The sequence below is a fragment of the Lynx canadensis genome, chromosome C1 (assembly GCF_007474595.2).
Source record: "Lynx canadensis isolate LIC74 chromosome C1, mLynCan4.pri.v2, whole genome shotgun sequence".
Classification (NCBI taxonomy): Eukaryota; Metazoa; Chordata; class Mammalia; order Carnivora; family Felidae; genus Lynx; species Lynx canadensis.
This window is the reverse complement of record NC_044310.1, coordinates 79,173,373-79,198,525: the sequence shown is the minus strand read 5'-3', so window position 1 is coordinate 79,198,525 and position 25,153 is coordinate 79,173,373. Positions and strand designations below refer to the sequence as shown.

General features: G+C 46.6%; 1 protein-coding gene across 2 annotated transcripts in view; it reads left to right on the top strand.

Annotated features, from left to right (window-relative positions):
* Positions 1 to 499: 499 nt before the first annotated feature.
* The window catches only part of BCAR3 (BCAR3 adaptor protein, NSP family member), a 113,789-nt gene continuing 89,135 nt past the window's right edge, over positions 500 to 25,153 (top strand). For both annotated transcript variants that reach the window (XM_030326236.1, XM_030326233.1), the window contains exons 1-2: positions 500 to 545; positions 8,153 to 8,483. In XM_030326236.1, coding sequence (XP_030182096.1) covers positions 8,167 to 8,483 — 317 coding nt within the window. In that variant the 5' untranslated portion in view covers positions 500 to 545; positions 8,153 to 8,166. The remainder of the gene's footprint in view (positions 546 to 8,152; positions 8,484 to 25,153) is intronic.

Sequence of the window (25,153 nt, the reverse complement as noted above, 5' to 3'; positions counted from 1 at the left end):
TAAACTGAAAGCCAGCCAGGTGTCCGCAGACAGCAAAGCCGATCTGCTGGGTAATTAAATAACGCGGGGAAGGGGGGAGGAGTGGAATCGGAAGCGTTGTCTTTCGGGAGAGGTACAGCCTGGAAGTGGCCAATCTTCACTTCAAGACTGGCTTCTTGGGAAGCTACGAGAACCGAACTCTAAAACCCGGGCAGAGGAGGGCTTGGCGGGGTCACCGCATGTAAATGTCGCGGGGGGTTCCGCGAGGCCGCGCGAATCCGCTCGCCGGGGTGGGGCCGCGACGCCGCAAATCACCAGTTGAGGGCCGGAGCGCGCGCCGCGGGCTCAGAGCCGCGCCTGCAGCCGCCGGGGCCGGGGCCGGGCCGGAGCGGGAGCCGCCGGAGCCGTCCGGCGCACAGGCTAGCCGCGCGCGGGCTTCTCTGCGGGCGCGCCCCGCCGACCATGAGCGGCCGGTGCTCGGGGAGCAGCCGCGGCGTGGGGCCCGCCGAGCGGCGCGTCTGAGCCCCAGCCGGGGAGAGCCGGGGCACCGAGCGCCGTGCGGGGAGGTGAGTCTGTGCCGCGCGCCCCGCGGGGGTGCTGTTTCTCCCGGGGCTCCGCCGCCGCCGCGTCCCCCTGGGAGGACGGTCTGGGAAGTTTGTTGGAGAAACTTAGGGGCAAAGTTGAGGCAGCGCTCCCCCTGCCCCCGGCAGAGCTGGCCTTTGGGGGGGTGGGAGTGGCCGAAGTGGGGACCCGGCTTGCGCCCTCGGCGCCCTCGGAACTGGCTGGGATTCCCGAGAATCCCGAGAAGTGGCGCTCAGCGACGTGCGGCGAGCATCTATCTCTGCTTTTTGCTCTTGAGCAGTATCTGCCCGGGCGCTGGCCTCCCCCGACCCCCCGCCTCTGCCCGTCCCGGCTGCTCAGCTGGCCGCTCTTCCCCGTCTCGTCCCGTCCCACTCTTCGGGGCTCGGGGGCGGGGGTGGGGGGGGGGAACGCGAGGACCAAGGGGCTCCGCTGGAAGCCCTGGGCTTGCGGGAGGCAAGTTTCTCCACTCATTTCTAGGAAAGTTTGCAAAGAAAGCGAAGGAGCCCGCAGTGTAACTGTTGACAACACCCCCCTCCTTCTCGCCCTTTGTTGAGAAAGAATGAATAGTTAGTTGTGCTGCTCCTTCTGCGTCGGGGAGGGGAGCGGAGGGAAGGGGAGGTGAAGGGAGGGACGGTGGACGCGACGGGAAGAGGTTAGAGCTCAGCCCTTTTCCCTAGGGGCAGCGGCCGCCACCACTTTAAAAGTTTGATCAGGTGTAGACACTTGTCTGGGAGCGGTCGAGTGGGCTCGAAGCAGCTGGCAAGGCGAAGAGTTCGTGGGCAACACGGTGGGTCGTGGCTGGGGCGGGAAACCCTGATTTGGGTATTAACTCTCTTGAAGAAAGGTGCGAAGGGGAAAGACCGGTTGCCGAATCTCCGTGTCTGCTTTCCCCTAAAGCCATTATCTAAGATAGAAAGTGGAGCCAAGCATTCTGAGATTCTTTTAAACCTTGACATTTATCTCCCAAGGCTACACACAGATCTGTCCGAGGAAAATACATTGGCGGAGGGAAGGTCAGTTTGGGAGCGGATAATCTCCCTGCCTGTTGCCAAGGACTGAGGCCAGGCGGAGGAAGGGGAGGCCTCGGTGCTGGGAGAGGGGGTTCAGCAGAGCGTGGGGCGGATCTGCCAAGTTAATAGTGGAGAAACCACAGGCGAGCCCTTGTATGGGGGTGTGCAAGGGAATGTATGCAGCGTAATGTAAAGCGTTTGCCATGCCAGGGCCTCCGTCACCTCCTTGACTCCAGCTTTCTCTAAGCCTCTGCTGAGAAGGCTGGCATTTCCAGGATGACTAAGATCTCAATCTCCTATTCATATAGAAAGGACTGCTTGTCAAATGAATGCTAATCTTAAGAACTTGATCATGTAAATTCTAGGCTGTGTTGCTTGAAATACAATCCATGGAAGAATTATTCATACTTCAATCATTTGGCCAGACTTCATGAATTTACTTTGAAAACAGGGATCCTCTTAATTTCTTTCTTTTTTTGGGGGGGGGGGATCCTCTTAATTTCTAAACCAAAGAAAAACTTCATTCTAAGTGCACGAGCCAATTTTTTAATGTGCAGCGGCTCTAACTTCCTGTTGCATTCTGCAGAGATATAAAACTACGTATCCAAACGAAAACTTCTCTGTTCTGGTCATAATTGGACAGCAGGAGCAGTTACATTTCCAGAGTTTAAAATATGATAGAAAGTTTTTAACACCCACAGCAGGTGACCATCGATACGTTTAACTTGGAAATAGCTCATTTCAGAAATAAACTAGAAAACTCCAAAGAAGAGGGCTGCCTGTTTCTGCATTGACTTGCACATGATCATCAGTTTCTTCAAGACATCGTTGTAAAGCAAGTGACTTGGGCTGCTCTGTTCACAAGCATTTCAAAGCACAGCCACTGGCTGTGTAGCACCAGGAAGGTAGCACATATGTTGGGAGTTTGTCAAGCTCACTCTTGTCCCTACTGAGATTTCAGCTCTGAACATTCACTGAGGTCTCATTTTTTCATATCAAGATACAGAATCTTTGACCTTTGTATACATTTCAAGGTCTGACATTAGACTGAGTCGGACACAGTGTCTATTTACCTGCATAGTAGAGAGAGGTGACGTCAGATGGCCAAAGTCTCACCTGGGCTTTTCTTTCAAACCCATGAGCATGTAGGCTCATTTGGTGCGCCTGTGTGTGTCTGCATCTATGTCCTACCTGGTTTGGTGTGTTTATATCTATTGCTTGGAGTTAAAATATTTCCTTCTTCATCCTTCCTGGCTGTGACCAGAAGCAGTGACTTCTTTAGTGAACTCTTTGTAAAAGGAATATAGTGATAAGCAAGACAGACCTGCTCCCTGACCTGCTCCAAAGAGACCTACCATTTATTGAATGCTTGCTGTATGTCCAGGGGTTTCCATACGTGATCGCATTTATTTTTCAGGACAACCCCATGAAAGAGGTATTTTTAACCCATTTGTACAAATGAGAAACTGTCAAAGAGGTTGACTGATTTGTCCCAGGCCATACAGCTAGTAAGTAAATGGCAGAGTAGGGATTTGATCCTCTGAATGTCTTACTTCAAAGCCTAGGTTCTGAACTATACCATGTTTGATTTAAAAAAAAAAATTTTTTTTAATGCCTTTATTTATTTTTGAGACAGAGAGAGACAGAGCATGAACGGGGGAGGGGCAGAGAGAGAGGGAGACACAGAACCGGAAGCAGGCTCCAGGGTCTGAGCCATCAGCCCAGAGCCGGACGCGGGGCTCGAACTCACGGACCGTGAGATCGTGACCTGAGCTGAAGTCGGACGCTTAACCGACTGAGCCACCCAGGCGCCCCTACCATGTTTGATTTTTTAAAAAATCAAATAGTACATAAGAAGTACAGAATGAATAGGAACATTGATTCAAACATCTCTAAGAAGGGAAAATCTGGGAGCCAGAAAATGGAGATTTGGGTTTAGTCTTTACTATCCTTTTCCAACCACATATTCCCACCTCAGGGCGTTTGCATCTGCCCAGTCCCCTGCCTAGAACTCCCTGCCCATCTTCTCTTGACTGGTGTCATCTCTTTTGTCAAAGAACCTCTTCAGAAAAGCCCCCCCAGACCACCCTAATCTAAAATAGCCCTCCATCCCAACCAGTGTGTTTTATCATTTCATCCTGTTTTGTGTTCCCTGGGGCACTGACAGCTAGGATGTAACCTAGTTTGTCTTCTGGTCTGTGTTGACTGGACCCTTACTGGCCCCCCCCGCCCATCACAATGTAGCCTCCATGAGAGCAGGAGCTCATCTGGTTTATTATGTCCTCATCCCTGGTACATTGTAAGCGTCCAGACAATATATATTGAATGAATGAACATTTACTTCGCTTATCTGGAAAAGGGAAGGGACTTGATTCTCTGAGATCCCACCTACATATAACACGCTCAGATTCTGCCTAGTGAGGTCAAATGTAGTAAGTGGCTTTGTTCTCAAAATGAAAAGTACTTACCTTGAACCTAGATTCCAACTACACACCATGTACTTCTATCCCTTGGATTTGCCCTAGGTTCCTGGGGTCTGGAAAAATTAAAAGCAGATAAAGCTCAAGTAGGAAGTACAAGGACCAAAAAGTTTGTAAATGAGTTCCTTCTACCTATAGTTACCCCTTCGGTCCTCTGCCACACTTTTAGTTCTATTTTTTGGAAGTGCTGTCTGTGGTCTGGGCCCACCTCCACCACCCTTAGGCTGATTCAAGCTTGACATAGGGCCTGGCGTTGAGCCAGTTTTTCCAAGTGACTACACATAGGGCAGGCCTGTATTTTAATGGGGAAGAGTCCCAATTTAGAGGCAGTGGGTTGTAGAGAGGAGCCTGGCTTACATATTTCCAATTTGCTGCTGAGAATTCTCTGGAGTTTTCAACTTAGCTCATCTTCTTCCAGTTATTAGACTCTTCTTGACATCATTCAGGTCAACATCCCATCCTCAGGGAAGCCTTTCCTGGCCACTAGATGAGTCTAGACCCTGATTCCCACTCTTTGTGCTCCCATAGCATTGGGAATCACCAGGACATGTGGTTGGTACTTCCTGTCTGCTTCCCTCATAGAGTAGTAACCTCATGAGGACAGTTGTTTGACACTGTCCCCAATACCAAACACAGTGCCTGCCACAGAGACCCTCCATACTGTGTGTGTTGAGTGCATGAATGAATTGATGCTTCTGTTGACTGACCCCTCCTCATTGTTATTCTGTTCTGTTCCTTAGGTAACAAATCTGAGTGTTAAGTTTGCTCTGTACCAAAGAGACTCGCTTATCCAGTGGCTCTCAACCCTGGCTCCACATTGGACAGTACCGGTGGCTTTCAAAAGAATGATGCCAGGGTCCTACCTACTGAGGTTCTGATTTCATTGGTCTGGGTCACAGCTCGGGTGTCAGGATTTTAAAAGCTGCTCAGAGGACTCTTATGTGCAGCCAGCATGAGGACCACCACTTCAGGTTTTCAGAGCTCAGCCCTTGCTTTGGGCCTTTTGAGCTTGAAGCAGCCATGCTGAGAGAGAGCAGGGATATAATTCATGGATATTGTATGGTTCCTGACAGTTTAAGAGGTACTTTCACATCTGTTATCACAGCTGATAATTACAAGCTAAGGGATCTGCTCTCAGGTTTAAATATTCCCTTTATGTTGATGATTCTTAAAAATCTACATCCTGTCCTGGCTCCTAGCTGTGCATACCAATATCTCACCTCCTCGACTGAACCACATCATGGCTTCCTCACACGCAGCAGCTCAGTGGTGAGCTTGTTAGCCTCCCTCCTGCGGGAGTCCTCTCCTGCACAACTCAGCCTGTTACAGCACCACACCATCCCGCCAAGGCTGTGGCCCTCGTCCTCCCTGCCAGGGGCCTGGAGCTCCTCATTCTTCCCTCAGTCCCTCTTTTCCCTGGCCACTGCCCCAGGTCAGGGTACTTCATCTTTCCCTGCTGGCTTGTTGCCATCAGCCTGACCGGACTGCCTCCCTTCTTTCCTTTCCAGAATTACCACAGCTACCTTCCTGGGCATGGACTGGCTTCTGTCCCTCCCTTCCAGATCTTCCCTAGCACCAACAGCCCACTCCAGACCCCTCGACACAACTTTCAAGACTTCACCATCTGTTCCCACGCTGGGTGCTCCTAGGAAATGCTTCCTGACTTCTCCACGTGAGCCACATAGCCCAACTTGCGGTTTGTGAGCCTGTGGGAGCACTTCCTTGCCTTTATGCATTTGCTGTTACAGCATCCTTTTGGAAGGCTTTTCCTTACAATTTTCTACCTTTCAAAATCCCTCCAGAATATTTCCTCTCCACATCTCCAGCGTTGCCCTCCTCGAGTCCTTTTGTTCAAATTGTTCTTCCCTCCAGCATTTGAAGGGTCCCTATTGATGCGTTCTAGGATTCTTAGAGTTCATAGGGATTGGGACTTATAAACATCATTGTTTCTCTGAGCCTCTCATATGGAGAAGGCACTTAAATGTTGAGAATAGGAAGGGCAAGTGTTAACCCTCGATTCAGAGAATAAACTGAGGTATGGGGAACTGGCTGGAGGGCATTCTAGAGCATTTGGCCCAATTTTGAAATCTAGATCTTGGGTAAGCAGAGAGGAAACAGGCTGCCAGAAACACTGGAGCCAGGGCAACTTTAGCCCATCATAATGACCTGCAAATTGTTGATCATCACTGTGGCCCTTTGCACAGAAAGAGGTTCTGTGGGGTGCTCTGGGCCTCCCTAGAAGGTTCTTTGAAATGATGTAGGCCTCTATGAAGAAGGTGCTGACGGCTTGGGCAGGCAAGCATTTACAACTGTGGGGGGCAGTGTTGTGTATAGGGTGAGGGAATCCTACTGGGCTTACGTCACTGGTGGTCAGGCAGGGAGGGTCAGGGAGTCTGGATTTCTTTTTAAATAATGATGACTAACATTGAGTAAGTGCTGACAGTGTGCCAGGTACTGGCCAGACCCAGGAGAAGCCCATGCGGGGACTCACAGCCCTATTGTTCTGCACCCGCCGTAAGCCAGGCCTTCTGTGTGGTCACGGTTAGACATGGAGCAGACAAGCCCCAGAATTACCAGGTTTGGGAAAGAACTGAGGACAGGGTTAGGATTATATACCTTAAGTGAAGGATTTCCTCCTATCCAGCCCCCACAACTTGTATGTTTCTCTGTTGGACTGTTCATGTCCTCGATGGTTTATTTCCCTTGTGCTGTCTTTAACCCAGTTCTGCCTGCTACAATGTGAGCTTCTGGAGAGCATTGTTCTTCTTAGTGGTCATGGAGAAGCCATGTCCCAAGTCTCCAGTTCCTTAGTGGAACTGACAGCAGTGTTACTATTAAGTGATGATTTTCACTCTGAGCTGTCCTCTTTGTAGCAGGAAGGGTGCTCTGTAAGCAATGGGGGCTGCAGGGCTTTGGAACAGACGGCAGAGCAAAGGAATGTTCTGCTCCGCAGCCTTGGAGAAGACAGTGCAACAGGCTTAGCTATGCTGCTGTGTTGTCCAGACTAGTCTGGTATCATGGCTGGTGGGACTGATTCTGGATCCTCAGTGTCTCCAGAGCCTAGTTCTAATTTTTACTCAGGCTTGTGTTTCCTTCCCTCTATGTATTAGCCTTAAAAATGTCTTATAGAATTTGACTTAGGTCAAAAGTATAGTTTGATTTTTGGGGGGAGGTGAGTGGGTGCTGACTCTGGCTCAGGGTGAACATTTCTGCTAGTGGTCACAGCTGGGAATAATTGTTGGGTCTAGTTTTGCATACGACCTAGTACACATTTTCCTTTTCTTTCCGTGTGCTCCCCACCCCCTCTTTCTTATTTCTCTCCCTTCCCATTCTTCCCTGACTATACAGGTACCATGCGTATTGCTTAACCCTGCTGGTGGCAGGCAGATTCCTGACCCCTCTGGGGGACAATGTACACGGATCCCTCACCCTAGTGGCTTTCCTCTGCAGCTGAGCCCACTAATGTACGGAGGAGTGACCCACCTCCTAACCCCTGACCCTGGCCCGTCTTCGTTAATTAGAGTACATTGATTTATTTGTAAGCACCAGGTCTTTGCCGGAAAAATTCTGCCCCGTTGCCCTGGGTAGCACAACTGAGGGGCTGGTCTGGCACTGGAGGCGTTCTAGCAGCTGAGGAATTCCAATAATCTCCACCTGTTCTTATCATTTACAGGGTGGTGGAAAGACGTGAACCACTTATCTAACATTTATAATGTGTTCTCTGATGCACTTATATTGAAACCTTGAGTACTTCCTCCATAGTCTTCTTTTTTGTCAGTCATGCTTTTCCATCAGCTTCAGTCATCTGAAATAAGAAAGTGGCTCATGTGCCCCTAGAGTCTCTGAAACTTGCTTGCCCTTTTCCATTGGCGGATCTGCTGCCAACCCAGGAGCATTCCTCTGTAGGATCAAAATAGGGGCATGAGTAAACTTCCCATTTGTATTAAATTTCACTAGTGATGCCATTCACTGTTTGCCTTCTAATGCTCCGTGAACGTGTTCTTTTGTTTAACGGTACATTTCCATTTCCTTTTGTGAGTAGGAAGTCAGTTCTTGTGATTATCTAAGATTCATGCCTTCGCTCTTTTCTTTCCCCCTTAGAGAAGCTGAGAATCATGGCTGCTGGAAAATTTGTGAGCCTTCCCAGAAACATGCCGGTGAATCACCAGTTCCCCCTGGCCTCATCCATGGACCTTCTGAGCAGCAAGTCCCCTCCTGCTGAGCATCACACTGATGCCTATCAAGACGTGTCTATACACGGCACCCTTCCACGGAAGAAAAAGGCCCCTCCTCCCATCAGGTCCTGCGATAACTTCAGTCACGTGGGGACCCTGCCCCATTCCAAGTCACCACGGCAGAACTCTCCGGTGACCCCGGCTATCATCCAGGAGCAACCCCTGCAAGACCGGAAAGGCGAAACCTTCACCTTCAGGTGACTTATTTAATTCCACAAGTGAAAATGACTTGTCTTTAAGGGACTTAAAAAAAAAAATCTAAGTTGCCTGGGTGCCTCAGTTAGTTAATGGTCCAACTCTTCACTCACAAATTGTGAGTTGAGCCCCAACATTGGGCTCTGTGGCGACAGTGTGGAGACGCTTGGGATTCGAGAGAAGAGTATAAGCAAGAGAGAAAGCGAAGAGAGAGCAGAGACTCCTTTCCCTCTCTATCTCTCTCTCATCTCTCATAGCTCACTCTCTCTACCTCCTCCTCTCCTCTTGCCCCTTTCCACCCCCCACAAATAAATAAATAAGCTCAAAAAAACCCCAAAAAACCAAAAGCCTTTCCATTAGGGAATATGTCAGCTATACAGAGTAGAGCAAATAGTTTAATTCCCAAGGACCCACCACCCGGCTTCATGACCAGTCCTGCTTTTTCTGTTCTCCTGCCCACATTCCTTCCTTTGCTATTATTCTGAAGTAAATTTCAGCTCTTATTTTATCGTAAATATTTTGGTATATGTCTTTCAAAGATAAGTACTCTTATTTTTAAAAAACACAGCATAATATAAAAAACTATAACACCTAAAAAAAGTAACCATTTCTTACTATCCAGTATGTGAGAGATTTCTAAAGTCAACTTCCTGTGTATCACAAAGTCCCTCAGAACGAAGAACAAGTATTTTTTTTATTATAATGTCAACTTCTGAACTATGTCCATCCAATTCTGTAGAGATGCCAAGATGTCTATAAATTAGAACCTGCATCTCCAACATGCTGAAATAAAATTTGGTATGGATGCATCATCAGGTCAGCTTCAGAATACTTTAGAACGAGGATTGATTTCTCCTATCCACTAGGGATCTGGGTAAATAAGCTTTATGGTTGTCAAAACTTCTTGTCAGGATTTGTATTGGGCCTGGCTGTGATTGGTTTCTGCTTGTTAGAGCTGGTTTAGAAACTGCCCTTCTTTTCCTATTGGGGAAGATCAGCACCCTGTGATATTGTCGGGCAGAGAAGGGGCTGGTTCCTTCTGTTGTATCTCTTGATGTCTCTTTTTGTCCAACCCTGTATCACAGACAGCCACTTTGATCCTAGCTCATTTCTTTGTTCAATGTCTATATATTGAGCACCTAGGTTGATTAGAGTACATTGATTTTGTAACCAGTGCCTCACCAGGAAAATTCTGCCCCATCCCTCTTAGTATCTTAACTGGAGGGCTGGTCCGACCTTGAAGACATTCTGGCAGCCAAATCATTCCAGCAATCTGCTCTTGCCCTTTTACAGGGTAAGGAAATATGTGAACTAACAGGACAGCAGTAGGGCATCTGAGATGGTATATTCCCAGAGCTAATATTGAGTGAAGGACCCAGGTAATAAATAAGTTAATTGCAGATTATATTGAGTGCTATAGAGGAAATAGGGATATACTGGAGATTTATTGGGCTTGTATCTTTATACAGTGGACAGGTCTCTGAGGAGATGATATTTAAGCTGAGACCTGCGTGATGAGAGAAGGCAGCCATGGGAAGAACCAGAGGAAGGTGGTTCCAGGCATAGGGAGGGCAGTGCAAAGGACTGGGGGTAGAGCAAGTGTTTCATGTTTGAAAAAACCCAAAATGAAGCTGGTGTGGCCTGTGGCTGGAGTGTAGCAAGCTGAGAGGAAGACTATACAGATTTTGGGAGAGAGCTAGACAGGCAAGAGTTCAGAATTAGTTTTAGTTGCATAATTGCAGTAGTCTAAGAAGAAAATAAGTGGAGGCCCAGGTATTCTCTGTAGAGAGTGTTGGAGAGCTCTGAAGTGTTTCTGGCATCAGCTCAGAAGGTTCCCCCAGGGTGTCATGGGGCTTAGAAAGCCCTGCACCTGCTCTGCAAAATGTAGGTGGGTGACCTCCCAGCTCAGAGGAGCCAGCAGAAGGCCCATGGATGGCACAGGTCAGTGGGGAGTGCACACCTGTGTACAGTATTGTTCGCATTGCACCACTGGCATCTGACAGGTGGGGATGAAGAAGCGGAGAAATCACTGCTCCCTCTTGCAAGGGTTAGGAGGCAGCAAAGAAAAAGAGCTCCCGGCCAGCCAGAAACAAACACTAAATACCAGGCTGCACAAGGTGGAGTCAGAACCAACTATTCCTGAACTTGCTGTAGCCACTTTTTATTTATTAAGTGAAACTCTGTAGTGAGCTACATATCTACTGTGTACCATATGGAGACGATTCACCAACTCATTCCTTGAAGATCTAAGGTCCTGGCTGGGTGCCAGCTCTTCCAAGGGGGAATCTCCGGGCAGCTGGGGGTGGCGATGGAGTCACCCTTTCTATCTCGAGGAAGTTCTTGATAAACACCCAAGGCCCAAGCTGACAACCTGCCAGGAGTTCAAAGCTTTTTGATTTGAAAATGACTTGGACAGAGGTCAGATCTCTGTAAAAGATCTTATCAGGTGGTGGGTGCAAGTCCTAAGTTTGAAGTCTGGGCTGTGGAAGACTTAACGAGGTTTGTTTATCATTCATCTAAATTCACATCTTTTCCCCTTAACTTAAAATATCTTATTGTTAAAGGTGAATACAGGAATTAACAAACACATCACCTTCAGAAGTCTCCTGAGTGAGAAGGTCATGTCAAAGGATCATAAGTCCTAGTCTCCTGCTTCTCAGTCTTATTAATAGATTTTGTTTACTTATTTTTATTTTTTTATTTATTTGTTGACTTATTTTTTTGAGTAAACTCTACCCCCAACATGGGGCTTGAACTCACAACCCAAAGATCAAGAGTCACATGCTTTACTAACTGAGCCAACCAGATGCCCCTATATTTGGTTCACTTAACACGCTTTTTTTTTTAAATGTTTATTTTTGAGAGAAAGAAAGAGAAAGAGAACAGGCAGAGGCTCCAGGCTCTGAGCTGTCAGCACAGAGGCTGACGTTAAGCTTGAACACATGAACCATGAGATCATGACCTGAGCCTAAGTCAGATGCTTACCCGACCAAACCACCCAGGCACCCCCTTAATGCACTTTAAAAACTATCTTGAGGGGTTCCCAATTTTGAGGAGTTCAAAGTACCTTGTGTTATTTTCATCCTTTTAAATATTCCTACTAAGATTATTAGCTGCCTCAGTTCCTTTTTGGAGCAAGCCACAAGATCCACCAAATTTGTGCATATGAAAAGCTAGGGACAAACAGTGTGAATGAAAGTCTGGGGCTCCAGAGACAGGGGTTGCCTAAAGTGCCTCAACTGAACTGCCATGAGGGAGAAACAGCATTTCTGTTCCTAACTCAGCTCTTACAGCTCTGGTGCTAAGAAAACACCAACCACCCAGCACTCTTGCTCACTCACCACTGGAAGCTGGGAGCCATGTGTATTTTCAAGTTAAGAGTTTTGGATTTCTGACTCCAGGGGGTGAGACTAGTTAGGTCTACTTTTAACAAGATTATTGATTTGTGTGGGTGGGGGGCGGGGGCGGGGGGGGGTGCGGATCTTCTTTCAGGTAAACTTTTTTGGCCTTGTTACTTTTCATAGCAAATTCAAAGGTTAATTTCAGCTGACAGTGACTTGCCCAGATGTCAAGTCTGAAAACCTTCCATTTTGTCCTGTTTGGTGTGGGCATGATGATAATGGGACCATAAGAGGAAGCCCAGACCCCCTTGTCATGTATACCCCAGGGAAACCTGCCGGACAACACCTTTTTGTCTTGTAAAATATTCTGATAAATTGCAAGTTTGGTAGTTTCCTAACAAATATGTTTAGCTTATTTATCATGAAAAAGTCACTTGTATTTTAATTGCGTATTAATTGAACATCCACCTTGTGGAAGACCGTAGGCAAAGCAGAGGAAGTCTCCCCTTTGACCTAAAAATGTGTAGTGTGAAGCTTTCTTATCAACATGAGTCCTATGCACATGAATTATTATCTCTTACATTTTATAGGTTTAAAATATCTTCAAGACTGTGTTCATAAATCATCCTGTATAAACATGATAACCCTGTGTGAGAGACATGGCAGATTTCATCCTGAGCGACAGCGTTGTTATTATCATTCACAGTCAAGAAAGTGGTTCAGGGATGTTGAGGCTCCTAAGATCAGACCCTAGTGGGTAACTGAGCTGGGCTTAGAACCCAGACAGTACTGTAGGGTCTTCCTCAGACACTGTACTCCACAGCCTCCCAAGAAGGTTGGCACTGGCTGTGGGTGTCTTCTGAGCTGTCCTCTTGCATGGAAAACTTCAGCCCCCAGAGTCTGAACCCAGCACCTTGGACACCCACCTTGGGAAATGGAGTCTTGGCCACCAAGAGCCAGGCAGAAGGCAGGCCTAGAAGGGAGAGTGGGTCTCCCCTCATTTGGAGACCGTATCTCTTGGCTTTGTTGTTGCCTTGGCTGCCCTTGGATGTACTTGTGGTTTTGAAAGGTGGCCAAAACGAGAAGCCAGGCTGCTCTTAAACCTGCTGCTTGATGTCACAGAAGAAGCCTTTGTTCTGCAGGCAGAGCGAGGCTTCCCAGAGAGGTCTGCAGACAGGATTTCCTCTTGACACTAGCGTTGTTTGACTGATGTCCCTTTGATTCACTTATCTTCAAGGATGAATTTTTATTTGAATCTGGGACCTTCCTTGGGCTCGGAGGAGACTGGTTCCTGTTGTTGAGCTGTGTTGTCAGGATAGCTGAAGGATCAGCTCTGGGAGACCGTTCCGGGTCTGCTTCCTGCCTGTGGGTACGTGGAGGCATGCATTCCTGGGAACAGCTGCCGAGTGCCTAATTCCTTCTGCCCCTTGTGCTGTGGGAGCATGTGGCGGGACAATGTGATGTTTCATTAGTTTGCATGAGTGGAGCTGACTGACTAGTCACAAGTGTTTTAACTGACGGGGGCCAGAAAGTCTGCAGAATTATCCCAAATTAAAATCCAGTATGCTTTCCCAGGCAGTAAGTAACGTACTATGTTGCAGCGGCTGCTCTTTAAAGTGGAAGCAAAGTGTAAGGCATAGGATCTGTGCAGACTCTTCTCCAAACACTGATTTAAATATCTAATTCTGGGCTATGTCAATGCCCTCACCTGGAACATTTATTTCATTTGTTCCTCTTGAGAACCACCGAGTTCTAGAACTACTGCTTTCTCCTTCACAAAGCAAGATGTTTCCCCAGACATGAAAAGAAATCAGCCTTTAGCTCGTAGTTGACCAGAAGGACCTATAATGCAAAGGTCCACATGCAAATATGTGCATTTTATTTACATATGGGCATGTCTCCTCTCTGCAAATTGGAAGCTTTTCGTGCACAGAGGAAAAGTTGGGTTTAGAGTTGAAAAAGGCTATCTACTAGATTATAGATTCTATTTAATAGAAGATGCATTTATTGAGTTAGCAGAGTGACAGTCGCTTAATAGCCAAGAATGTCTCCAGGAAAGTTATAGTCCCTGTGTTGAATTTTTCCTTTTAAAATTTCAAGTTGGGTTTTACTAACATTTTGAAATGTTCCTTGGTGTTTGGATGCAGCTGTTGTGGATGGGGTAGGGAATTCCACGGACCGGTGCATGCCCAGGCCCTGGTGGTCCCTGGTGTGCTGAGCCAGGAGCAGCTGGGTCAGAGGTGAGCTCAGCCCCTGCTGGGCATCTTGCGCACACACACCCCCACCCACCACCATCGTCCCCAGGGTTGAGAGAGCCCAGGCACAGGGAAATGCCTGTGGGTCCGCCAGCTGCCCACAGTGGTCCTCCGTCGTCCACTGACAGGGATGATTTGAACCGAAAGCCTGGGATCTGTGCATTCTCAGCTGTTCTTCTGGGGAAAACTGAAGGATTTTTTTTTTTTTAACTGAGTGCAAACCACAATCAAGAAGATGATCAGAGTATTACACAAAGCAGTCTTTGTTTAGTGATGCTGCTCTGTATCTTCTCTGCCCCTGCCCCCAGGACCTACAAATCATGGTTGCTTAGGCCTCTTGTATGCTGTTTGGGAAAGGTCAGGTTTTAGTCTTCTGAGAGTCAGAAACTGTGAGAGTTTTTCACACCTTTCGGTATACATAGCAGCCTATTGTAAACAGGAGGTGCCGTGCAGTTACAAATGATTCGTGTTCTTATCACATGTGGATTTGGCCTTCGCAGTCTGGCCAGAGGATACAGGCTGGAGAGGTCATTGTTGTTATTGTTGATGGGAAGGAGATGCCTTTGCAGGGCTTGTGCTGGAGCCCCAGGACCCATAAGCTGGCAGGCTGCAGCCGCCCTGCCGCTCATGGCTCTGTGATGCTGCCAGCATGCAGTCGGTCCCCAAGAGGGTAGCTGGAGGGTTGGATGCAGAATTTCAAGCTCTCTCTTCTTAGAGGTCCCAAAGACAGCACATGGCCTTTTTGTTTTAAGGATTGTGCCCTTATTTAAAAATTACAGAAGTCTGGGGCATCTGGGTGGCTCAGTCGGTTAAGTGTCCAACTTTGGCTCGGGTCATGATCTCAGTTTGTGGGTTTGAGCCCCGTGTTGGGCTCTGTGCTGACAGCTTGCAGCCTGGAGCCTGCTTCAGATTCTGTGTCTCCCTCTCTCTCTGCCCCTCCTCTGCTCATGCTCTGTCTCTAACTCTCTCAAAAATAAAACATTAAAAATATTTTAAATAAAAATAAAAATTACAGAAGTCTGAGAAACCTGACATAACTGGCCCAGAATTTGTGCAGCCAGGACTGTCTGTGATTCCCAGATGCACCTGCAGACATAGTAACCAAAGCTAAAATAACTCCTTCCATGGAGAGGAGGAGAAAATACCAGGCTCTTAACCCAGACGTCTCCTTTCAGATCCTTGTTTTTCCACTTATTAGGTGTGTGAACTGGGGCAAGTTCTGAACTATAAAATGGGGGTGAAAATACCTCCCTCTGAGGAGTGCTGTGAAGGTTCACTGGTTACTAAATATGAAGGCTGCACCAAATGGCAGAGCTCTGACTTCCGCACTTGAGCCTGGCACCGCCTTCCTGGGAGTCTGGGTGGAGGAGGTCACGTCCTTGCTGTCAGCTCCCACCTCATCACGAGCACTTTATTCTTCTCCTGCCCCAACTCTGCTGTGTGACACCTGACCTTGAAGGCCACCGATGCCTTTACTGGGATGTTGACATAGTCATGGATATCAAAGAATGCTGCTAGAGACCTTGACACTGATTCCGGCAACCAGACCCAGTAGCTTTGTGACCTTGTGTAAGTTACTTTACCTTTCTGATTGTCTACGTCCTCAAAGGGTAGCTATGAGGTCAAATAGAATCCCATGTGGGGGTGCCTAGCACAGAACCTGGCATGAAGAAGGGGCTCAGATGTAGGTTTCCATCCATCTGTCCTTCCTCCTGGAGGCCCCTAATCCCTGTGTGTAACCTGAGATCACGTTCAATGCCTGAGGCTTCTGTGGGAGAAAGTTTCCCACATGTTGACGGTGTCTGGCTGGAATCCCTCTCTCTGGGTCTGCCCTGAGCTGCCCTATAGCAGTGTGCCTTGGCCACCATTCATGCTTAAAGGTATGACAGCCTCACGCTGCGCTAAAAGATCAGCACACCATTGTATTAAGACACAAAACAGGGCCTGTCTTCAGTGCGCTGGACCAGCCCTTTCCTGCCTATCCTTGTGCTTAATATTAGTGTCTTAGCTATTTATTCTTTGGTAAACGTTTATTGAGCTTACTTTGTGCCAGGCACTATGCTAGGTACCAAGTACCCACGGAGAATGAAATACATGTGGGTCCTGTCCTTACGCTGTGCCCAGTTTAGAGGGCATGCAAACAAATGCATCAATAATACATAGCCACATTGGGGCGCCTGGGTGACTCAGCCGGTTAAGCATCCACCTTCGGCTCAGGTCATGATCTCACAGTTCATGTGTTCAAGCTCTGCGTCGGGCTGTGTGCTGACAGCTCAGAGTCTGGAGCCTGCTTCAGATTTTGTGTCTCCTTCTCTCTCTGCCCCTCTGCTTGTGCTCTCATGCTCACTCTTTACTGGGTCTCTCTCTCTCAAAAATAAATAAACGTTAAGAAAATTTTTTTAATAAAAAAAATACATAACCACAAAATGAGGAGATGCAAGGAAGGGAATATCAGAGAGCCCAGAGCTCCTTCAATTGCGTGGAGGGAAGGCCTCTCTGTGGGAGGGGACATTTGAAGATTTAATATAAAAGGAGAATGTAAAATACTTGATTAATATTGATTATGTTACTATGTGTTAAAATGGTATTTAAATATTATGTTAAATAAGATATTGAAATTAATTTCACCTATTTCTTCTCAATTGCCTACTAGAAAATTTAAAATTGCGTATGTTTTCATATGAATGGATAAAGAAGATGTATATGTGTGTGTATATATATATACATATACATACACACATACACACACACATATATATACATATACACACACATACACACTCCATCAAAAAGAATGAAATCTTGCCATTTACAACAACATGGATGAAGCTAGAGAGTATTATGTTAAGTGAAATAGGTCAGTCAGCGAAAGACAAATACCATATGATTTCACTTACCTGAGGAATCTAAGAAACAGATGAGCAAAGGAGAAAAAAGAGAGAAACCAAGAAGCAGACTCTTATCCATAGAGAACACACTGATGGTACCCAAGGGGGAGGTAGGTGGGGGGATGGGTGAAATAGGTGAAGGGGATTAAAGAGTGTACTTGTGATTAGCGCCAGGTGTTGTAAAAAAAAATTACATATGGTTTTCACATTGTATTTCTATTGGATGGCACTGGCCTAGACCTTGGTGTAAGGAATTTAGATTTTCTCCTGAGGGCGAAGGGAAGCCTTTAAAGGGTTTTAAGTAAGGGAATAATGTGATCTGATTCAGTTTTTAGAAGATCACTTGGTCTCTGGAGAAGGGGACAGGAAGCGGCTGCAAAAGTGCAGGGAGCAGTTAGAGGTCTGTGCTGGGATAGTGGTGGAGAAGGTGAGAGGGGGTGGATTCAAGATCTATTTGGTGGGTAGAGTCTACGGGACTTTGTGAGGTTTTGATGATGTGGGGTGAGGGAAGGGGACCACCAGGCATGGCTCCGGCAGCTGGTGTGTGAGGTGGGGCCATTTACTGAGATGGGAAAGACTGGGAGGGGAACAGGGCTTCCTTTGTTGGACTGCTTTTTGTTTGGTGGATGGCAGAGAATTGAGACTTCTCTTTGGAGTGTGCTAAGTTCGAGATGCATGCATGTCAAGGGGTGGTGTTAACCAGTCAGTGTTATAAGCCTGGAGCTCTGGAGAGAGATTCACGCTCAAAGTTATACAGTCAGGAGAGTCTGCATAGAAGTGAAATTAAAGCCACGGAAAGGGATGTCCTCCCCAAGGGAGAGAGCTGGGTACAGCATGAAGGGAAGGAACCCTGGGACCCAGCCCTGAGGATCCCTGGCATATCCGTTCCAAGGGGTCAGCCGTGGAGGCTGACTTTGCATAGGCTGGCTTTGGTGGGGAGCAGAGAAGCAAGGCTGGAGTTGCACAGGGGTGCTATTCAAAGGAAGGTTTTTCTTTTAGAACGAGAGGACAGGGGCCCCTAGGTGGCTCAGTCGGTTAAGTATCTGACTTCAGCTGGGTCATGATCTCACGGTTTGTGGGTTTGAGCCCTGTGTCGGGCTCTGTGCTGACAGCTCAGAGCCTGGAGCCTGCTTCACATCTGTGTCTCCCTCTCTCTCTGCCTCACACACACACACACACTCTCTCTCTCTCTCTCTCTCTCTCTCAAAAATAAATAAACATGAAAATTAGAATGAGAGACAAAATTCAATAGGAAAAGATCTAATCTTTTAAGCATGTAGTAAAACAAACACATCTTTTCATACTTGAGTCTTTTTATAAAACATTTTTAATTAAAGCAGACATGTCCCCAGGGCCACCTTCCCTGTGAGCCTGTGTCAGCAGCATGGTGATCACGCTCCTGCACTTCCTTCCCCACCGGGTCCCACATGTTCTCTGATGACTCTATGGACAGAAAAGGTAAATGGATGACTGTGGTTGGCATGCAGGCTTTGCCTGAGGGGTGACGGCTGCTTTTCCACCGTTTGGGTGAGCAGCAACCTTGAGGCGGGCTGCCTGGCCTGGAAGGCAGGTAGAGAGCGTGTGTTCTGTCTCTTTGGCTCGGTGAAGTCTTTCCTCTTAGAGGTCCTGGGGACATCATCTCAAAACCATACCACTTTTATTCTTCCTTTGAATTAGTTGAGAAGAAGCCTTTGCAAACACACACCGTTTCAGAAGGAGATGAAGAGCAGCTGGGGGTGGGGTGGATGGAGTGAGGAAGGGCGAAGAGTCACCAGCCAAACAAAGCATCTGCTTTTATCAAAAGTGCTGTGTTGGGGCTTAGACAGCCTGAAGTCTGATGAGTCACTGATGCCATCCTCTCTGCCTGCCAAGAGACGTACTGGCCTTGATATGGTGTTTCTTATTCTTACTCTACTCAGTTTGACCGCTGCCAAGTTAAGATGTGAACTATAGCTTTTAGCTTAATGCTGTCACTAGAATTCTGCTGAGTACAGGGTAATCTATCACCGTGTCAAATTTTTATCAACTAGTACTGCTTTGTATTAGTCTTGGATTCCTGTATAGACTTACCAGAGTAGAATATGTAGGATATTTAAATGATGCTGTTTTAACATGATTAGGAAATCTGCCTGAGGAGGTGGTTTCACTGCCATTCTTACAATATATGTCATGCACACATTAATCGGGCATTGCTGCATTTTCCAATGAGGTAGAAACTGACTCACAGAAGCAGGAATTGGCTGGCAAAGCAGGACCTTTAGATGTACTCAGGCCTTAGAATCTCTGATAGCCAGGAAGGGAAATGTGTCCTCATCTACAGTAATCCCCCCGTGCCCCCCGCCCCCCAACCTGGGCTCTAAGAAGATTCTCAAAGTTGAAGGAAATGATAAAGAGGATCCCATGGCCTGAGGCTCTGAAAGGGAAACACAGTTGAGGACAACCAGAAATAGCGTGCTGAACACTGCTCGAAGGAGGATGAGGTATGTGACCATCCAGGTTGTTCTTGGTTTAGGGATGTGCATGCAGGACTGTCTCCAGCTGGACTCACTGGTTTTTTTTTTTTTTTTTTTTTTAATTTTTTTTTTTCAACGTTTATTTATTTTTGCGACAGAGAGAGACAGAGCATGAATGGGGGAGGGGCAGAGAGAGAGGGAGACACAGAATCGGAAACAGGCTCCAGGCTCTGAGCCATCAGCCCAGAGCCTGACGCGGGGCTCGAACTCCCGGACCGAGAGATTGTGACCTGGCTGAAGTCGGACGCTTAACCGACTGCGCCACCCAGGCACCCCTGGACTCACTGGTTTACAGGATCCCCCTATGTGGTGGGATGAGCCAGGGCCATTCTGATGAATTCATCCTTGGGTATGTTGAACATCGACCGTGTGCCTGGCCTTGTGCTGGGTGGTAGAGCTCTAAAGGCAGGCCAGCGACTGCATCCGTGTGAGGAGTTCAAAGCCACAGGAGAAAGGGATGCCCCTTTTGAACCATCTGACCTCCCCAGCGTCTGTTATGTCCACCTTCTTTGCTGCTGACCCAGCTTCTTATCCATGGTATAGCCCTTCATACCACTCCCTAGTTCTCTTCTGCTTTTCTTGGCCTCTGACCTTAACATATTTCCAGGTATCACATTATTTTTTCTCCTTGACTGGGTGATTGGAAGTTGTACTTTCTGGATAATCCTTCCCCCAGGGCCTGCCTGCTTGCTCTTGTGCTGTCCTGGCCTTGGACCCAGACCAAAGAAAGGTTGGGCCATGCCCCCTATGCAACCAAGGACCACATCAGAAGGTGGCTCTGGGTTGTAAAAGAAACAGTGCAGAGTGAGCAGAGGATTGTGAAAAATGCTAAGGGTAACAAAAAGGGCTTTCGGAAGTTATGGTTGGAACAATGAAACCAAAGAGGGGGAGGTGAGAGAAACCAAACTGCTGAGCTGCTGTTTGGCTTGCATTTTTTCTGTCAAGGAAATGACTTCCCTGATTGGAAAGGGTAGGATCCATGTAAAGGAAGAGAATTCCCAGCTGGAGTAGGAGAGGCCATGGCAAGGGGCTCTGATGCCACCAGATGAGGTGAAGCCCCAAGGCCCAAGAAGACCGAGGGGGCCCAAGGCCAAGACGATGCAGGCACCTCAAGGTCCACGCCAATGCAGACCAACTTTGGAGGAGTGTAGGCGTAACAAGCTACAGCAAAGATGCAGATGAATATCTTAATTTTCAAGAAAGGAACTAGAGAGACAATAGAAACCTGTAAAATAAGATTGAACTGATCTCAGGAAATACTGTAAAAGGACTGGACAATGATTTTTGCATACTTGCTGGAGGAAACATCGACCGTTAGCATATTAGGGCTTTGCCAAAAGCAAGTCAGACCAGATTAATTTCCTTCCTATAGAGGAAGCTTGAGAAGGTGTGTGAGCAAATGCCAATCACTGGTGATATCCTTCAGGTGAGAGGCAGGCCAGATGGTAGTACATGAAGCGTGCTGTGGACTGTGTCCTGATTGACCCACGTCTCGCTCTGCCTAGTCTAGCTAGTTTTTTTTAAAAACTGTTTATACGGTAATATGGACATAAGATCACACTGGGGGGTGACGTGAATCTTAGAAGAATATGTCAAAATGACACAAATGAGATCCAAAAGAGATCATGGCATTTTGAAAGAATAGACCAAATCTAATTGCATAAGGCTCTAGTGAGAGGCTTGGGGCACCGGGGTGGCTCAGTCGGTTGAGCATCCGACTTAGGCTCAGGTCACGATCTGGCAGTTTGTGGGTTTGAGCCCTGCGTTGGGCTCTCTGCTGTCAGTGTGAAGCCTGCTTCAGATCCTCTGTCACCCTCTCTTTCTCTGCCCCTTCCACAACTCTCCACGCTCACGTTCTCTCTCTCAAAAATATTTAAAAGAAAAGACTCTAGTGACTTGCACTAGAATTCAGCAAAGTCAAAGTATGGGGTTTGGCTTAATAGTCACATATGAGAAATATTGCAGGATTTGGATAAGTGCAGCCTCAGAATGAGTCAGCAGTGTGCTATGGTCATCAAAGAAGCTAATGTGATTTTAGGAGCATTAACTAAAGTTTAATATTCAGATGAAGGGAAGTGGTCACACTTGGCTGCCCAGATCGCATATCTGGTGAATTGTTTTTAGCTCTAGACAACCAGAAATAGAAGATGAATTCCCCCAGTGCAGACCAGTGAACCTCTGTTGAGGCCACTCCTCTACTCCAAAGCAGATCTTTTGGTTTAATCCTTAAAGAATATCCCTAAGGTTTTGTGTATTAGTGAAAAGGAACTTCTCACGTCATTTATTAACCCTGGGAGGAAAATATGAAATACGCACCGACCTTAATCCTGTCGACTCCTAGTGAAGCCTATGTTAACAAATAAGGTCAATAAATACATTGTGAGATGTGGGAGAGTGAATCTCTTCTCATTTATTTTGCAAGGTGATGAAACAAAATATATTGAGTGCACATCTAGAAGTGTTGCAGTTCTCTGTTTTTAAAGCTGCACCCCTTTTTAAGTTAGCAAAGGCTGTATACATAATATACCCCTGCCTAGTGAAAGAAAGGCAGGGGACTTTCATGGGATTCCCAGCATCAGTAAAGAACCTGTCCATCAAATCACCTCCCGGTGGGTATTTTTCCGGGACCTTCATCTCTACTCTCCAGGCCAGCCATCTTTCAAGCATCCATTTCTTCTCATTTTCCCAGAAACCAATGGAAATGGCCCTGTAGTAAACTCTCTGTCCATTTGGTGATCTCCCTAATGAACTTCAAACATGACATTTCAAACATATCCAGAGAGATTCATTTTCAGCCGGAGCCGCCAGCCTCTCAGTGTCACTTTGAAAACTTCTGGTTTCAGTGGGGCTGAGAAGCCAGGCACTGCCTGAACAGCAGTGACGGTCCGTTGCTGAGGGGGTTCTATCTGAGGCTGCCACGGTTCAGTCACAGGCCTGTGGCTAAATTATCTCCTTACTGTGGAGGCCTATTTCTCAAAAACAACATTTCTCTCTCATTCCCTGTCTCCTTCCAATGTTGTTAATCTCTTGGTGAGCCCAGGGAGTGTGACAAAGGGTAAGTTGGGGTGGAGGTCTTTTGGACACACACAAATTCACACTCGTTCATTCATTCACTCAAACTGACATTTATGGAGCAACTCTGCCCTGGGGATACAAAGGTGAATAAAATAGGGGTGCCTGGGTGGCACAGTCGGTTGAGCACCTGACTTTGGCTTGGGTCATGATCTCACGCCTTGTGGGTTCAGGCTGCACATCAGGCTCTGTGCTGATAGCTCAGAGCCTAGAGCCTGCTTTGGATTCTTTGTCTCCCTCTCTCTGCCCCTCCCCTGCTCTCGTGTATGTGTGTGCTCTCGCGCTCTCTCGCTCTCTCTCTCTCAAAAATAAATAAACATTAAAAAAAAACCAAAGATGAATAAGATGAAATATGGTCCCTCTTCTCTGTGAGCTCATAGCCCGGTAAGGGAGATGGACAGGAGTACACATATTGTATTGAATTATAATTATTTGTTACAAAGTTTTATAATGAATGAAAAAGAAGTGCTGGGGAGATGTTCTTCTTTGAGTTGTGGGAGGCAAGGGGAAGAGTGGTCGGGGAAGGTGGAAATGAATGGGAAGACAGTGGGGACTCCAGGCCTTTAGGTTCAGGGAATTCCAAACAGTTTGGAGTTACTGGAGCATCAGGAGCAAGGTGAGGAGACGAGGCTGGTGAGATGAGCAAGGCTTAACACCATGGATATCATCTAATAAAATATAAAATGAGAATGCTAGACTGTCCCACATATTAATCTTACCTAAAAGAACATGATCTAGTAAGGAATATTGTCCAGTGGACACAAACTCTCAGTAGACTTAAAACCTATTGCTGTCTCTTCCTTCCTTCAATCCGTCTGTCCCCCCTTCACTCCAACTAAGATTCTGAAATGTTGATGGCTCTTCCTGATAGAGAAGGGAGGGTGATGGCTCTAGATTCTAAGGCCATACCCATATAGGAACAGGCTGCAGCCATCAAGTTGCCAATGGAGGGCATACTTGGTCCCAGTTGTTGGCTTCACCTCCCCTGATTGTGTGACATGCCCTGGTCATGAGTTGGTTAAGAGTGGTAAACCGGTAGACCTCCTTGGCCCCGCCACTTTAGGTAAACAGGGACCCACGGGTCCCACTCATCTCTTTGTCTTGCATTTCAGTTAAGTGTTCTAGGAATGAATTTATTTGTGATGAATGAACACCCACAAAGCAAGAACTCCAACCCAGACATACAAGCCTTCTAGTCTGTACCCTCAGTAAGTTGTAAATAGAAGATTTTGCAGTGTTTCGGGAACTTTGCCCTACTTTATAGGGTCTGTATGGATTCTTTGTGTTCTAATGTAGACACTGAGCATTTGTGAATCGTGACAGTTCTGTTCTCCTTTCCACTTCTTATACCTTTTCTCTCTTGTTTTTAAAGTTTGTTTATTTTGGGACAAGAGAGGGAGAGAATCTCAAGCAGGTTCCACACTGTCATTGCAGAGCCTGACACAGAGCTTGATCGTGTCCTGAGCCAAAATCAAGAGTTGGATGCTTAACCAACGGAGCCACCCAGGCACCCCTCTTGAAGCTTTTATATCATTTTCAAGTAACAAATAATTCCAAAGTTTGGCAGAGCTTGCTACATAGTATAACCACCTAGGCCTGTGGGAAGATATTGAACTGATTGAGTTTTTTTAAATGGCTATATTCAGTTTTCTGTTTCTTTTTTGAGTCTGTTTTAGTATTTTCTAGGAATTTGTTCATTTTCGCTAAGTTTTAAAATTTATTGGCATAAAGGTGTTCATAGTGTTCTCTTACTGTGCTCCCTCGTGTCTATGGCTATGCCCTCGTCATTCCTATATCGTTTTGTGCCTTCTCTCTTTTCCCCAGGGATTACATCTGTCAGAGGTTTATTTTATTAAGCTTTCCAAAAACAAGGCTTTATTTGTTGCTTCCCTGTTGTGTCATTGTTTTATATTTAATTTCTCTCCCCCCCCCCCACCTTTTTTTAAATCTCTGTTCTATTTGTGTTTACTCTTTTTTACTTAAGCTGGACACTTAATTAGTTTCGGTCTTTTTTTTCCTAAAAATAAGCATTATAGCTACACATTTCCTTCAAAATATCACTTTTATTATATCCAAATGTACTGTATTCTACCTTCTGAAAATCTGTTTTGCGAATTTAATCTAGTTAAGAGTTACTGTGTTTAGTGATGTACAATCTTTGGGCTTATAGCTGCTGCTTATTCTGTACGTCTGTACTAGCTGTACATTTTTTAAAACCTATGGGTTTTTTAAATTGCCTTATTTTGTCTTTTTAAAAATACCCTACTATTCATGGGGCGCCTGGGCGGCTCAGTCAGTTGAGCGTCTAACTTCAGCTCAGGTCATGATCTCGCGGTCCGTGAGTTCGAGCCCCGCGTCGGGCTCTGTGCTGACAGCTCGGAGCCTGGAGCCTGCTTCAGATTCTGTGTCTCCCTCTCTCTGCCCCTCCCCCGTTCACTCTCTCTCTCTGTCTCCAAAATAAATAAACTGTCCTATATTTTAGTTTGTCTGTTTTTAAAAAATTGTGGTAAAATGCACATAATATAAATTTTATCATCTTAGCCATTTTTAAGTGTACAGTTAATGAGTAATAAGTTAATGAATAATATTAAGTACATTCACAT